Source organism: Cherax quadricarinatus, chromosome 5 (assembly GCF_038502225.1).
Source record: "Cherax quadricarinatus isolate ZL_2023a chromosome 5, ASM3850222v1, whole genome shotgun sequence".
NCBI lineage: Eukaryota > Metazoa > Arthropoda > Malacostraca > Decapoda > Parastacidae > Cherax > Cherax quadricarinatus.
The window spans coordinates 77,185,810-77,202,943 of NC_091296.1; the positions used below are offsets into that span (position 1 = coordinate 77,185,810).

Consider the following 17,134-nt stretch of genomic DNA (forward strand, 5'->3'; position numbering starts at 1 on the left):
CTCTCCTCTGACACTCTTACCTCAGTTTCCAATTCCATGCAAACTACACAATTTGTATTTCTCCCTTTCAGGTGATAGCAATGGAGGTTCACACAGGAAAACACTCCTACTCCTGAGTACTCTTTGCCCCTCCCCCCCAAATTCCAATTCCTTGCCTTCTGCCTACCCTCTTCAGCATATCCATTATGTACACACTGCATGCTCTGAAGTTCTTAGGACTCCTTCCCCATTTACCCTTGAATGTCCTGGATCCTCCTCCACAACTTTCTATGATTAACTGTTTGAAAATATAAGCTTCTTGCAGTCTCCTATTGCTCCCCATAACACTCAACACCCTCTACTCCTACTCTTGTAGTCTCCACATCATTGTTTCCTGCCCCTTTAGGAGAGGGAATTATAGAATCTATCAGATCTTGCATAAATGATACTGATCTATAGATTCTTATTCCTCCACAGAGACTGATCATTGCCCATGTGATCTTTGGGCTGGGTTTGATTGGTGTCATGGGGTACGGGAGTTATTTCTTGGGTAGCTTTAAGTAGAGGTCGTTTTGATAAGGACCTGCCTCGTATGGGCCAGTAGGCCTTCTGCAGTGTTCCTACATTCTTATGTTCTTATGAAAATGGGTTGGCAAATATTCTATTAGTGGGATGTAAGGCCTCACCTAGATTATGCAGCTCAATTCTGGTCTCCATATTACAGAATGGGCATAAATTCGTTAGAAAACATTCAGCGTAGGATGACTAAATTAATACATAGCATTAGAAATCTTCCTTATGAAGAAAGATTGAAGACTCTTAAATTACATTCACTTGTTAGACGAAGAATGAGGGGAGACATGATCGAAGTGTATAAGTGGAAGATAGGAAATATAAACACAAATGCAGTATAATGTGATCCTTTATTGACAACGTTTCACCCACACAGTGGGCTTTTTCAAGTCACACACGGATCTACCTGGGGTTGGAAGGTACAAGGGTATTTATAGGCATGTTCAGAATGTTGAGGTCAGGTGGAGAATGCTGCATCTGATGATCTACCGGGTGGGGTTATAGAGTCTTGGGTAGCTTGGCAGGGGTATTGGACAAGTTTTGAGTAGACCTTCTGCAGTGTTCTATGTTCTTATGTGGGATAGCGATGAAGAAGTTTCTTGGCGAGTGGTTCAGCTATGTTATAGAAGCCATTGTTCTGGTTGAGAGTAAGACACATGTGCAACATCTGGGTATCTTTATTGTAGACGTTTCGCCATCCAATGGCTTTATCAATACAAATTCTAGGACATAACTTGAAGACAGTAGAACTATGTACAGAAGATGAGGTAATCAGTCCCTCAACCTAGGAGTAGGTGCGAACAGCACCATAGTCGTGGAGATTCTGAAGCAGAAGAAAGAATCCTGGCGCTTATATAGTAACGTCAGGTGAAGCAGACGAGGGCAAATTCACTGGTAGGCGGGATTCCCCAGTGGAAGTAGGTCCTTCCCAAAGAGATGGGTTAGTAGTAGTAGTAGTTGTCGTAGTCATGAAGGTTATGTACATGTCCTCAGAATTAAGATTCCATGATGTTGCAGTGTCTGACAAGTTGTGTACGAATGGTATATAATACCGACAAGATGAGAGTAAGACACATGTGCAACATCTGGGTATCTTTATTGTAGACGTTTCATCTTGTCGGTATTATATACCATTCGTACACAACTTGTCAGACACTGCAACATCATGGAATCTTAATTCTGAGGACATGTACATAACCTTCACGACTACGACAACTACTACTACTACTAACCCATCTCTTTGGGAAGGACCTACTTCCACTGGGGAATCCCGCCTACCAGTGAATTTGCCCTTGTCTGCTTCACCTGACGTTACTATATAAGCGCCAGGATTCTTTCTTCTGCTTCAGAATCTCCACGACTATGGTGCTGTTCGCACCTACTCCTAGGTTGAGGGACTGATTACCTCATCTTCTGTACATAGTTCTACTGTCTTCAAGTTATGTCCTAGAATTTGTATTGATAAAGCCATTGGATGGCGAAACGTCTACAATAAAGATACCCAGATGTTGCACATGTGTCTTACTCTCATCTTGTCGGTATTATATACCATTCGTACACAACTTGTCAGACACTGCAACATCATGGAATCTTAATTCTGAGGACATGTACATAACCTTCACGACTACGACAACTACTACTACTACTAACCCATCTCTTTGAGAAGGACCTACTTCCACTGGGGAATCCCGCCTACCAGTGAATTTGCCCTCGTCTGCTTCACCTGACGTTACTATATAAGCGCCAGGATTCTTTCTTCTGCTTCAGAATCTCCACGACTATGGTGCTGTTCGCACCTACTCCTAGGTTGAGGGACTGATTACCTCATCTTCTGTACATAGTTCTACTGTCTTCAAGTTATGTCCTAGAATTTGTATTGATAAAGCCATTGGATGGCGAAACGTCTACAATAAAGATACCCAGATGTTGCACATGTGTCTTACTCTCATCTTGTCGGTATTATATACCATTCGTACACAACTTGTCAGACACTGCAACATCATGGAATCTTAATTCTGAGGACATGTACATAACCTTCACGACTACGACAACTACTACTACTACTAACCCATCTCTTTGGGAAGGACCTACTTCCACTGGGGAATCCCGCCTACCAGTGAATTTGCCCTCATCTGCTTCACCTGACGTTACTATATAAGCGCCAGGATTCTTTCTTCTGCTTCAGAATCTCCACGACTATGGTGCTGTTCGCACCTACTCCTAGGTTGAGGGACTGATTACCTGATCTTCTGTACATAGTTCTACTGTCTTCAAGTTATGTCCTAGAATTTGTATTGATAAAGCCATTGGATGGCGAAACGTCTACAATAAAGATACCCAGATGTTGCACATGTGTCTTACTCTCATCTTGTCGGTATTATATACCATTCGTACACATTGTTCTGGTTGAAATTGTTGGTTGTAGAGATGAGCGATGATTCCAGGATTCTTCTGTATTGAGTGTTGTCTTCTGTGGCTATAAGTCTTGAGTTTCTGTAGTTAATTAAATGGTTGTGTGAATTGCGATGTTGTACACAGTCATTCCTTGTATCGTCAGTCCTGCTTGCATATTGGTGTTCTGAAATACGTGTTTGGAGGTCTCTTGATGTTTCGCCCACATATAATTTGTTGCAGTCATTACAAGGAATGCCTGTGTACAACATCGCAATTCACACAACCATTTAATTAACTACAGAAACTCAAGACTTATAGCCACAGAAGACAACACTCAATACAGAAGAATCCTGGAATCATCGCTCATCTCTACAACCAACAATTTCAACCAGAACAATGGCTTCTATAACATAGCTGAACCACTCGCCAAGAAACTTCTTCATCGCTATCCCACATAAGAACATAGAACACTGCAGAAGGTCTACTCACAACTTGTCCAATACCCCTGCCAAGCTATCCAAGACTCTATAACCCCACCCGGTAGATCATCAGATGCAGCATTCTCCACCTGACCTCAACATTCTGAACATGCCTATAAATACCCTCGTACCTTCCAACCCCAGGTAGATCCGTGTATGACTTGAAAAAGCCCACTGTGTGGGTGAAACGTTGTCAATAAAGGATCACATTATACTGCATTTGTGTTTATATTTCCATTGTGTCGGTATTTTATACCATTTATTTCCAAGTGGAAGATAGGTATTAATAAAGGTGATATTAATAAGGTCTTGAGGATATCTCTCCAAGAGAGAACCCGCAGTAATGGATTTAAATTAGATAAGTTTAGATTTAGAAAGGACATAGGAAAGTATTGGTTTGGAAATAGGGTAGTTGATGAGTGGAACAGTCTACCTAGTTGGGTTATTGAGGCTAGGACTTTGGGTAGTTTCAAATTTAGGTTGGATAAGTACGTGAGTGGGAGGGGCTGGATTTGAGTGGGACTTGCACATCAGAGCTTATTTCTTGGGTAGCATTGAAAATTGGGTTGGGCAAATGTTTTGTTAGTGGGATGAATTGTAAAGGACCTGCCTAGTATGGGCCAACAGGCCTCCTGCAGTGTTCCTCCTTTCTTATGTTCTTATGTTAACATGGTAGAGCATTTAAGGGTTTGCCTTTGCTTGACATGACCATTAAAAGTCCCAATTTCAAGCCTATTGTAACAGTCTACTTCACCTACTTCTAACTCCTCCCATCCCTCTACTGCCTGCTCAGTTCCTATTAATCCTGTTTGGCAATCCACACAGCTTTAGTCTTTAGTGACCTCTTATCCATTGTTTACTTTTCAATGCTGCACAGGATCAGTATTAATATATTTGTAATTTTACTAATATACTACCAGGTATCCAGAGTTCAAACAGGCAAGATCATATGATAGATCATATGACCAGCCAAGCATAATTATTGGCATGCTTACATTTTGACTAAATGCCACTACTAATATGATTGCAGTATGGAAAACATGTACTAAAATTGGCAGGCAAGTGCAGTACTTGCATTAGGATATCAGTTTGCCCTGGTTGTCCATGGGCCATGCCTATCTCCTGCTTTCCTTCAGTCTAAAACCCTCAGTTATTCTACTTCTTAGGCTTCATCTCTTGTATCGATGAACTGTATAATGTATGCATAGAAAAAGTGCAAACTGTGCTTGTGGGAAAAAAATGTCAGGTTGTGTGTGTGATTTTTGTATGCATAGAGCAAGCCAGCCCATCTTGTGGGGAGGAGCCCTATTTTGTTAGGTCATGCTGGCCTACTCTTCTTTGTAACTTATGTTTGTGTAGCATAAGCAGTTCATGGAATATGGACCCCACTGTCGAGTCATGCTTGCCCTCTCTTGTAATATGTACCTCTCTGTTGGGGGTTTCTTGTGTGTAAAAACATAAGTTGGTTCCTTTTGAGAATTATTGTTAGCCCACTCTGTTGTGATAACCTATTTTTTTTTTGTCTACATGTATATGATTACAGTACCTGTTTGTAGTTACAGGAGCAGAGCTATGCTCATTGTGCTTTGTATTCTGTATTTAAGTCTGTCGTAAAGTTTAAAAGTTTCCACTGGTTGTAGCACATACAATCCTCTCTTGTAAACCATCCATTGTTTTATCACTCTGTAAAAACAAATTTTCTAGTATTATTTGGGCATTTTTTCCTTTAGTTTATAGTGTAGATTCTTAGGTGTGTATAATATAAGCTGGTCTCTTGGGTGTGCTCCCTGTTGTGTTGAGTTGTATCTTCCTAGTGACATGGTTAGTACACAACTGCATTCATTTTTCTCCTGTTCTGTTTTAAAATACTTTTTCTTCTCTCCTTAAATTTGAGTTAGAGTTCAGTATTTTACTTCCTTGGCATCCCAAGAGCCTCCCTGAGCAATTTATGGATGATGAATATGTAGATACTGTACAAATTCTCATGACCTCTGTACCCAAGCATGATGTAGTGTTAATTAAACATTTTGCAATCCATTGGTTACTTGTAGTGCAGTTGGATGTGTCATCCAATAGACACAATATATATGCAGGTTGTGGATCAAGAAGCCAAGCTTACAAGTACAGTAGTACTAAAATAAATTCATGTTATGGGAGTCAGGGTTGTAGATAAAGCATTTGTATAGTACAGTATAGTACAGTACTGTACTGTATTGTGTCAACAGTCTATTACTGGTGTAGTATATATGTCCTAGCAACATTTATAGGCAGGCTACCTTCAAGCCTAATCATGTGACCCCTGTTTAAACCATGCATCTAGGCCTTCTCCCTCTCCCTCATACTTGACTTGATCTAGGGGACAGGCAGACGGACATGCCGGGCTCTGCCACGAATACTCAGTATAACGCCTCTGTAATAATTCGCACTTGTATTTCTTTTGCTGCCATTGCTTCTTATATCAAACCCTCACAATTGTACTGTATTGTATTAAGTTGCAGATACAGGAACTTAGCTATGGATAACAGGTATTTTTCATGTACTATACAATGGTGCATAACTGTTTTGTATAAGGTTTCTTGTAATATTTTATTTAATTAAATTTATGTTAAACACTCTTAAATTAACTTATTTTATTAATGTCTAGCCAGTGTTGTTTATTTTTTAATTTACCTTCTTTAAATCATGCCATGTGATATACATTTTCTCCTGTAGAATCTGATTCATTAAGTGGAGTTTAAAAAACTATGCTGATTATTTCTTTCCTTTTAGTAAACATTAGGCTACCCAGTATATTTTTAATTATAATATCCTATTATAAAGATTTTTTGCTTTTTCATGATTGATTTTAAATACAGGTAATATTTGTGGTCATCCTGCATGGTAGGAAATAGCCAGTGTGGTTAATACCAGTACAGTGGTCCCTCAATAATCGTCCGGCCTGAAAGTCGTCCATTTCGGAAATAGTCCTGTTTTTTCGTCAAAATATTGGCTCGGAAATGGTCCGGTAACTTGCTAATAGTCCTTCGTCCCAGACGCGTATGCACGGTCTGAGCGGCCTCAAGCCGCCTCAGCCTTTCCTTCCCAGCCAGTGTGCCATTGTTTACCAGTGAGCGGCGGTCCTCTCACGTGCTCCAGTGAAATATTTCATAATATTTCATTTATTTTAGTGCTTGCAAGTTATTTAAGTGCTAAATAAGCTACCATGGCTCCAAAGAAAGCTCCTAGTGCCAAACCTTTGGTAAAGAAGGTGAGAAATACGATTGAATTTAAGAAAAACATCATTGAACAATATGATAGTGGCGTACGTGTGGGTGAACTGGCCAGGATGTATAACAAATCCCGTACAACCATATCTTCCATCATAGCCAAGAAAAAGGAAATCAAGGATGCTGTTGTTGCAAAGGGGGTAAATATGCTGACAAAAATGAGATCACCAGTACTCGAAGATGTTGAGAAGTTATTATTGATGTGGATAAATGAGAAACAATTAGCAGGAGACAGTCTTATGACGTCGCTTATTTGTGAAAAGGCTAGGCAGTTGCATGACGATTTGGTAAAGAAATTGCCTGCAACTAGTGATGATGTGAGTGAATTTAAGGCTAGCAAAGGCTGGTTTGAGAGATTTAAGAAGCGTACTGGCATACACAGTGTGGTAAGGCATGGTGAGGCTGCCAGTTTGGACCACAAGGTGGCTGAAAAATATGTGCATGAATTCCAGGAGTACATAAACAGTGAAGGACTGAAACCTGAACAAGTGTTCAATTGTGACGAAACAGGCCTCTTTTGGAAGAAAATGCCAAAGAGGACCTTCATTACACAAGAGGAAAAGGCAATGCCAGGACACAAGCCTATGAAAGACAGGCTTACGCTAATGTTCTATGCTAATGCTAGTGGGGATTTCAAAGTGAAGCCGTTACTAGTGTATCATTCTGAAAATCCCAGAGTGTTCAGGAAAAACAATGTTATGAAGAGTAAATTGTGTGTGTTTTGGAAATCTAATAATAAGGCATGGGTCACGAGGGAAATTTTTGTAGAGTGGTTCAACGAAGTGTTTGGCCCTAGTGTGAAGAATTACCTCCTGGAAAAGAAATTGGATCTCAAGTGCCTGCTAGTAATGGACAATGCACCTGCTCATCCTCCAAACTTGGATGACCTAATTCTGAAGGAGTTTGGGTTCATCACAGTAAAGTTCTTGCCCCCAAATACCACTCCTCTCCTCCAACCCATGGACCAGCAGGTCATTGCAAACTTTAAAAAACTCTACACCAAAGCAATGTTTGAAAGGTGCTTGAATGTGACCTCAGACACTCATTGACCCTACGAGATTTTTGGAAAGAACATTTCAGTATTCTCCATTGTGTAAGCCTTATACGTAAGGCTTGGGAGGGAGTGACTACCAGGACTTTGAACTCTGCTTGGAGAAAATTGTGGCCAGATTGTGTCCAAAAGAGGGATTTTGAAGGGTTTGGGGCTGACCCTGATGAGCCTATGTCAGTTGTTAAATCCATTGTGGCACTGGGGGCTTCCATGGGGTTGGATGTGAGTTTGGAGGATGTGGAAGAGTTGGTGGAGGACCACAACGAAGAGCTAACCACTGAGGAGCTGCAAGAGCTTCAGCAGGAAGAGCAACAGATCACAGCTCAGAATCTTGCTGCAGAGGAGGAGGAAGAGAGATGGAAGAAGGTGCCTTCTTCAGAAATTAAGGAGATTTTTGAAATGTGGGGTAGGATGGAAAGATTTATGGAGAAACATCACCCAGAGAAGGATGTTGCAAGCCATATCGGCAACTTGTACAGTGACAGAGTCTTGGCCCATTTTAGGGAAGTTTTAGAGACGCCAGAAACAGAGCTCTCTGGACAGTTTTTTTGCGAGACAGGACTCCAGTGACTCTCAAGGTGGTCCTAGTGGCATTAAGAAACAGAGAAGAGAAGTAACCCCAGAAAAGCAATTGGTACCCGAGGTGTTGATGGAAGGGGATTCCCCTTCCAAACAGTAATTCATCCAATCAGTCTCCTTCTCCAGTCTTCCATACACAAAGAAGAATCACCAATAAAGGTAAGTGTTATTCTGTTAATGTTTAATTCATCATGTGCCACTGTATTGTTTATGTACTACATCTATATTTCATGTAAAAATTTTTTTTGTTTTAATACTTCTGGGTGTCAGGAACGGATTAATTGAATTTACATTATTTCTTATGGGGAAAATTGATTCGTAAATCGTCCATTTCGATAATAGTCCCACTTCCAGGAACGGATTACGGACGATTATTGAGGGACCACTGTATTTTTTTTTTTTAAACAAGTTAAGTAGTCCCTCATTTATTCAAATCTTCTATCTCCATTTACTAATAAATGATGGGTTTTAGATCTATACAATGTGCCATTTAAATTTAAATTCAAAATGCAGAATGTGAAGATCTTAGTGGCAGAAATTTGAAAGATACAAAAACTCTTACAGTAATTATATACTCTGCACAATTTAGAGTTTTCATGTTACATTTCTATCACTACAATTTTGACATGCTGCCTTTTGAATTTGAATTTCTATAGCTTGCATCTTTTTTTTTGTATCAGTAACTGTACTGTTTTTCTTGCACCACTAGTTTTTTTTTCTCTCTCTCTCCCCCTTCTTCATACTGATTAGTTTCCCAGTGTAGATTACTCCAATTTAGTTTCAGTTAAAATGATATCTAATTAATTTTTTTAATTGTACTGTAATATCATTAAACGTGTTTTTGAGATGACGCTTCCTATATATACAAAAATCTTTTATATATTTTTTTCTATCTGTTGTTGGGGTTATGAATTCCTATATGTAAGATGAATTCAGACTTACAACTTTGTAAAGAAAAAGTTTCCCTTTACCTTATTTTTTTTCTGCATTTTTTTGTGTGATCTTTCCTATATTTGCCCAGAGATTATGTTTACCTTTTGATACATCTTACCTAATTGTTATGTTTTTGTTGTTTTCACATTAAAGTTTTTGTTTGTAATAAGTTTACCATTGCACTCTTGACTAATTAAGACTACTGTAGTACTATAGATCACTTGTATTACATTCCTCAAGGTAGAGGGAGGGGCCTTGAAGCTGGTAAAAGGCTCTTTATCCAAGGAATTAGTGCGACCCTTTCCTTGGATCAGACCTCATTACTTCCCATTCCCCAGCCATTGTTTGGCCCTTATTGGGTTACAGCTTCCCTCATCTTCAGCTTTAATAATTAGGCACTGCTTAGCTTTAGTTTGAAATTTGTTTAAATGTTATTACAGGCTTTGACATGATTATTAAATTTGTTCTAGTGCATTATAGCTTCATTGGTTTTTGATGCCCATTTTTTTTTTTTTTTTTTTTTAGGATGTAGCTACAGTACTGAATTTGATTGTACAGTATATGGCAGAGCAAGTAGAGTGCTATTTTTTTATATTGTGCATGTAATGTGTGATGCTGTCAGAGATCAAAATTAAGAAAAATAAAAGTAACGATATTGTGGCTGGAACACTAAACAGTTAGTCCACAAATTGAAAACGGAAGTTAGGCCACATTTCAGTCTGTCCGTGACCATCATCAAGCTTACTCACGACCTGAAAACGATCCAGGATGGACTGAAATGTTGTCGAGTCTCCATTTCGTGCTTGGGGGTTATTTGTATACCAAAACTGTGCCAATACTTTTATGCCTGAAGGGATTTAGCTCTTTTCTTTCTGGCCTTTAACTCTTCTAATTCAGTCAAAGAATGTTACCATGTTTTGTCAAGTATTTTTTTTGCTTTTTGTTGATTTAAAATTTATTTCACAAGAATATAACCTAGGCAAATAAGGAGAATGCAAGTGTGCTGCTGTGTAGGACCAAATAGTATGTAGCCTATAATATTTCAAGCTAATAGAAATTAGAAGTGCTGTATAAATTAAATATAATTACTGATTATCCTGAAAAATATTGAGCTGTGCCCAATTTGGCTATTTGTAATTTACTTACCATTCCCATTAATAAGTAATTTTAATTTATTTTCCACAGCTGGTGCCCCAACTGCTGTTGTGACAACAGTGGTTCCTCTAGGATCTCAGTCAACTCATATGATATGTCCACACTGCCATGCAGAGGTTGATACAGCTACTAAGACCTCCCCATCAATGGTGGCTTGGTTATCAGGGTTTATCATCTGTATTCTTGGGTAGGTCCTTGCAAACTGAATTATTTTTACAAATAGGAGTCGAAGGAAAGGTAGGTAGTAGGTTGGTAGACAGCAACCGCCCAGGGAGGTACTACTGTCCTGCCAAGTGAGTGTAACACGGAAGCCTGTAATTGTTTTACATGATGGTAGGATTGCTGGTGTCTTTTTTTTCTGTTTCATACACATGCAAAGATGTCAGGTACATCTTGCTACTTCTACTTACACTTAGGTCACACTACACATACATGTACTGTACAAGCATATATATACACACCCCTCTGGGTTTTCTACTATTTTCTTTCTAGTTCTTGTTCTTGTTTATCTCCTCTTACCTCCATGGGGAAGTGGAACAGAATTCTTCCTCTGTAAGCCATGCGTGTTGTAAGAGGCGACTAAAATTCTGGGAGCAAGGGGCTAGTAACCCCTTCTTCTGTATATATTACTAAATGTAAAAGGAGAAACTTTCGTTTTTTTCTTTTGGGCCACCCCACATCAGTGGGATACGACCGGCGTGTTGAAAGAAAGAAGGATTGCTGGTGTCTCTTTTGTCTCAAACATGCAAGATTTCAGGTACGTCTTGCTACTTCTTACACTTAGGTCACACCACACATACATGTACAGGCATATACATACCCCTCTGAGTTTTATTCTATTTTCTTACTGTTTCCTCTTATCTCCATGGGGAAGTGGAACAGAATTCTTCCTCTGTAGGCCATGCGTGTAGTAAGAGGTGACTAAAATGCCTAGAGCAAGGGGCTAGTAACCCCTTCTCCTGTATACATTACTAAGTTTTTCTTTTTGGGCCACCCTGCTTCGATGGGATACAGCCATTTTTTTTTTTGAAAGAAGAAAGAAGAGTCGAAGGAAAATGAGTTGCTCAGCCTATTATTAACCCTTTCAGGGTTTTGGACGTACTAGTACGGCTTACACACCAGGGATTTTGACGTACTAGTACGCCTAAATTCTAGCGTCCTCAGATCTAGTGAGAGAAAGCTGGTAGCCCTACATATGAAAGAATGGGTCTATGTGGTCAGTGTGCGCAGTATAAAAAAAATCCTGCAGCACACAGTGCGTAATGAGAAAGAAAAAAACTTTGACCATGTTTTTGGATTAACCCTTAAATGGTCCAAAAGTATACAGTGGTCCCTCGTTTTTCATAATTAACCCTTTGACTGTCGCAACCCCCAATCCTGAGGTGTCTCCTGGTGTCGCAAAATTTAAACAAAAAAAAAATTATTTTTTCTTATGAAATGATAGAGAATCTTTTCCCGATTGTAATGACACCAAAAAAACGAAATTTGATGGAAAACTGACGGAATAATGCTCTCGCGAAGTTAACGACCTCGGCGCTGTTTACAAATTGGCGATTTCGCCCACTTTGAGCCCTATTTTCGGCTAATTCCATTGTTCCAGTCGCCCAAACTCATAGCCATTTCTTTAGAACTCCATTTTTTCTATCGATTGAGTACAAAAAACTGCCCATTTACCGATTTCAACTAACTAATAATGTGGTCAGAAATTTGCAATTTGGCCAATTTCACGAAAACTAAAAAATATGACAATTTCAAAATAAGGTACAGAATGAACAATGCAAACATTCCTGGCTCTAAAATACCATTTTCTTTGTTCATCAGTCATGTCTCAAGGCCCCTCTGATATTACTCTTGCTTTCTATTTTGAATTTTTATTCAAACAAAAAATACAAGATTTACTGTTATGCAGACTACTGCAAAACTGTAATAATTGTATAAATAACATTAACCCATTTATGACTGCATATTAGAATGGCTAGTTGGACATTTATTGGACAATGGCATCATTTGTTTACTTTTGAACATTGGCAAAAATCAAACATTTCCCCTACTTTGAGCTCCATTTCTAGGTTCTTTTTATAGCAAAATCAATCAAAATCATCTCTATTTCTATAATATGTTTTCCATTCTATCAAATGAGACCAAGAAAACGAGAATACAACCATAAATACTATACGAAAATAGACCACAAATTCGGCATTTTAATTAAAAAAAAACGGTCGGAGTTTTTTTTTCCTCATTATGCACTGCGTGCTCCAGGATTTTTTTTATATGGTGCACACTGACCACACAGACCCATTCTCTCACATGTGGGCCTACCAGCTTTCTCCTGCTTGAGTTGAAGTCGCTAGAATTTATGAGTACAGTGGACCCCCGCATAACGATTACCTCCGAATGCGACCAATTATGTAAGTGTATTTATGTAAGTGCATTTGTACGTGTATGTTTGGGGGTCTGAAATGGACTAATCTACTTCACAATATTCCTTATGAGAATAAATTCGGTCAGTACTGGCACCTGAACATACTTATAGAGTGAAAAAATATCGTTAACCGGGGGTCCACTGTATATATACGTCAAACACGGTACCTTGTAAGACGTATATATACGGCCGCGACAGTCAAAGGGTTAATCCGTTCCTGGAGGAGCTACTATAAACGAAATTTACGATTTGCGAATCACTTTTCCCCACAAGAAATAATTTAAATACAATTAATCCGTTCCTGACACCCAGAAGTATTAAAACAAAAAATTTTTTTACATGAAATATACATGTAGTACATAAACAATACAATGGGAAATGATGAATGAAACATTAACAGCATAACACTTACCTTTATTGGAGATTCTTCTTAGTGTATGGGAGACTGGAGGAGGAGAGAGATTGGATTGCTTATAGTTTGGAAGGGGAATCCCCTTCCATCAACACCTCAGGTACCATTTGCTTTTCTGGGGTTGCTTCTCTTCTTTGTTTCTTAATGCCACTAGGACAACCTTGAGAGTCACTGGAGTCCTGTCTCACAAAATAACTGTCCAGAGAGCTCTGTTTCTGGTGTCTCTTTAACACCTCCCTAAAATGGCCCAAGACTTTGTCACTGTACATGCTGCCAACATGGCTTGCAACAACCTTGTTAGGGTGATGTTTCTCCATAAAGCTTTCCATCTTACCCCACATAGTAAAAATCTCTTTAATTTCTGAAGAAGACACCTTCTTCCATCTCTTTTCCTCCTCCTCTGCAGCAAGATTCTGAGCTGCGATCTGTTGCTCTTCCTGCTGAAGCTCTTGCAGCTCCTCAGTGGTGAGCTCTTCGTTGTGGTCTTCCACCAATTCTTCCACATCCTCCAAACTCACATCCAACCCCATGAAACTCCCCAGTGCCACAATTGATTTTACAACAGACATAGGCTCATCAGGGTCAGTCCCAAACCCTTCAAAATCCCTCTTGTCGACACAATCTGGCCACAATTTTCTCCAGGCAGAGTTAAAAGTCCTGGTAGTCACTCCCTCCCAAGCCATACCTATAAGGGTTATGCAATGGAGGATGCTGAAGTGTTCTCTCCAAAATTCCCTTAGGGTCAAGTGAGTGTCTGTGGTCACAGTCAAGCACCTGTGAAACATTGCTTTTGTGTAGAGTTTTTTAAAGTTTGCAATGACCTGTTGGTCCATGGGCTGGAGGAGAGGAGTGGTATTCGGGGGCAAGAACTTTAATGTGATGAACCCAGACTCCTCGAAAATTAGGTCATCCAAGTTTGGAGGATGAGGAGGTGCATTGTCCATTACTAGCAGGCACTTGAGATCTAATTTCTTTTCCAGGAGATACTCCTTCACACTAGGGCCAAACACTTCATTGAACCACTCGACGAAAATTTCCCTCGTGACCCATGCCTTACTATAAGGTTGTGTAGGGTTTCTTATACATCCTGGCCAGTTCGGCCACACTTGTGCCACTTTCACATTGTTCAATGATGGTTTTCTTAAATTCAATCGTATTTCTCACCTTCTTTACCACAGGCTTGGCACTAGGAGCTTTCTTTGAGCCATGGTAGCTTATTTAGTACTTGCAAGCACTAAAATAAATAGAATATTATGAAATATTTCGCTGGAGCACGTGAGGGGACCTTCACTCACTGGTAAATAATGCCAGACTGGCTGCCGCCACGGCTCACGCCGTGGGTACGCGTCCCAGACGAACTACGACTCACGAGTCAACCTATGAAAAGTGAGCCCATGTTTATACGAAAATATCCCTATGATTTCCGAAATTTACGATTGCCGAGAACTACGAAAAGCGAGGGACCACTGTATATACATTCTCTCGCATAGCGCCCCAAACGTATATATACGTTTCCTTTGTCATTCATTCAACATTGGCACGATATGCCTGAGTCGTCTAGACATGATAGAATGGGTGTGTGCACTCAGTGTGTGCTATATGAAAAAAATTGGGGATGCCTGGGTACCACATGCTCTTTTTTCCTATAAAAAAAAACATTTTTTTTTTCTCAAAAAATTAGGGGTGCTGCACAAGTGAACGTATATATACGTTTGGACCGTTTAAGGGTTAAAACAGCAACTTTGCACTGTATTTTCGTATGGTATTTATTGTTGTATTCTAGTTTTCCTGGTCTCATTTTATAGAATGGAAGATATATTACAGAAATTGAGATGATTTTGATTGGTTTTACAATGAAAAGTACCTTGAAATTGAACTCAAAGTAGTTTTACCAAAGTTCAAAAGTAAACAAATCATGCTACGCGTCCAATACACGTCAACTGGTGAGTCTAATATTCTTTCACAAGTGCGCTGATATTATTTATACCATTTCTACACTAATGCAGTAGTCTGCATAACAGTAAATCTTCTATTTTTTGTGAGAATAAAAATTCAAAGTGGAAAGCAAGTGGAGGGAGAAGCAGGAAGGCCAGGACGAATGAAGCCAAACTACAAGAAAGGGGACTACACAGGAATGAGGAACTTCTTGAACGGGGTTCAGTGGGACAGAGAACTGGCAGGGAAGCCAGTTAATGAGATGATGGAATATGTAGCAACAAAATGCAAGGAGGCTGAGGAGAGGTTTGTACCCAAGGGTAACAGGAATAATGAAAAAGCCAGGATGAGCCCATGGTTTACCCAAAGGTGCAGGGAGGCAAAAACCAAGTGTGCTAGGGAATGGAAGAAATATAGAAGGCAAAGGACCCAGGAGAATAAGGAGAGCAGTCGTAGAGCCAGAAACGAATATGCACAGATAAGAAGGGAGGCCCAAAGACAATATGAAAACGACATAGCAGCGAAAGCCAAATCTGACCCGAAACTGTTGTACAGCCACATCAGGAGGAAAACAACAGTCAAGGACCAGGTAATCAGGCTAAGGAAGGAAGGAGGAGAGACAACAAGAAATGACCGTGAAGTATGTGAGGAACTCAACAAGAGATTCAAAGAAGTGTTCACAGAGGAGACAGAAGGGGCTCCAGAAAGACGGAGAGGTGGGGCACACCACCATGTGCTGGACACAGTGCACACAACCGAGGAAGAAGTGAAGAGGCTTCTGAGTGAGCTAGATACCTCAAAGGCAATGGGGCCAGATAACATCTCCCCATGGGTATTGAGAGAGGGAGCAGAGGTGCTATGTGTACCCCTAACAACAATATTCAATACATCTATCGAAACAGGGAGATTGCCTGAGGCATGGAAGACAGCAAATGTAGTCCCAATCTTTAAAAAAGGAGACAGACATGAAGCATTAAACTACAGACCAGTGTCACTGACATGTATAGTATGCAAAATCATGGAGAAGATTATCAGGAGAAGAGTGGTGGAACACCTAGAAAGGAACGATCTCATCAACAGCAGCCAACATGGTTTCAGGGATGGGAAATCCTGTGTCACAAACCTACTGGAGTTCTATGACATGGTGACAGCAGTAAGACAAGAGAGAGAGGGGTGGGTGGATTGCATTTTCTTGGACTGCAAGAAGGCATTTGACATAGTTCCACACAAGAGATTGGTGCAAAAACTGAAGGACCAAGCAGGGATAACAGGGAAGGCACTACAATGGATCAGGGAATACTCGTCAGGAAGACAGCAGCGAGTCATGGTACGTGGCGAGGTGTCAGAGTGGGCACCTGTGACCAGCGGGGTCCCACAGGGGTCAGTCCTAGGACCAGTGCTGTTTCTGGTATTTGTGAACGAAATGATGGAAGGAATAGACTCTGAGGTGTCCCTGTTTGCAGATGACATGAAGTTGATGAGAAGAATTCACTCGATCGAAGACCAGGCAGAACTACAAAGGGATCTGGACAGGCTGCAGACCTGGTCCAGCAATTGGCTCCTGGAGTTCAATCCCACCAAGTGCAAAGTCATGAAGATTGGGGAAGGGCAAAGAAGACCGCAGACGGAGTACAGTCTAGGGGGCCAGAGACTACAAACCTCACTCAAGGAAAAAGATCTTGGGGTGAGTATAACACCAGGCACATCTCCTGAAGCGCACATCATCCAAATAACTGCTGCAGCATATGGGCACCTAGCAAACCTCAGAACAGCATTCCGACATCTTAATAAGGAATCATTCAGGACCCTGTACACCGTGTACGTTAGGCCCATATTGGAGTATGCGGCACCAGTTTCAAACCCACACCTAGCCAAGCACGTAAAGAAACTAGAGAAAGTGCAAAGGTTTGCAACAAGACTAGTCCCAGAGCTAAGAGGTATGTCCTACGAGGAGAG

At 40.3% G+C, this 17,134-nt stretch overlaps 1 protein-coding gene across 4 annotated transcripts in view; it reads left to right on the forward strand.

The window, feature by feature from the left end:
* LOC128684742 (LITAF domain-containing protein) overlaps nt 1-17,134 on the forward strand; it is a 76,341-nt gene that overhangs the window by 44,952 nt on the left and 14,255 nt on the right. For all 4 annotated transcript variants that reach the window (XM_070104424.1, XM_070104414.1, XM_070104420.1 and 1 more), the window contains one exon: nt 10,440-10,596. In XM_070104424.1, the coding sequence (XP_069960525.1) occupies nt 10,440-10,596 (157 nt within the window). The remainder of the gene's footprint in view (nt 1-10,439; nt 10,597-17,134) is intronic.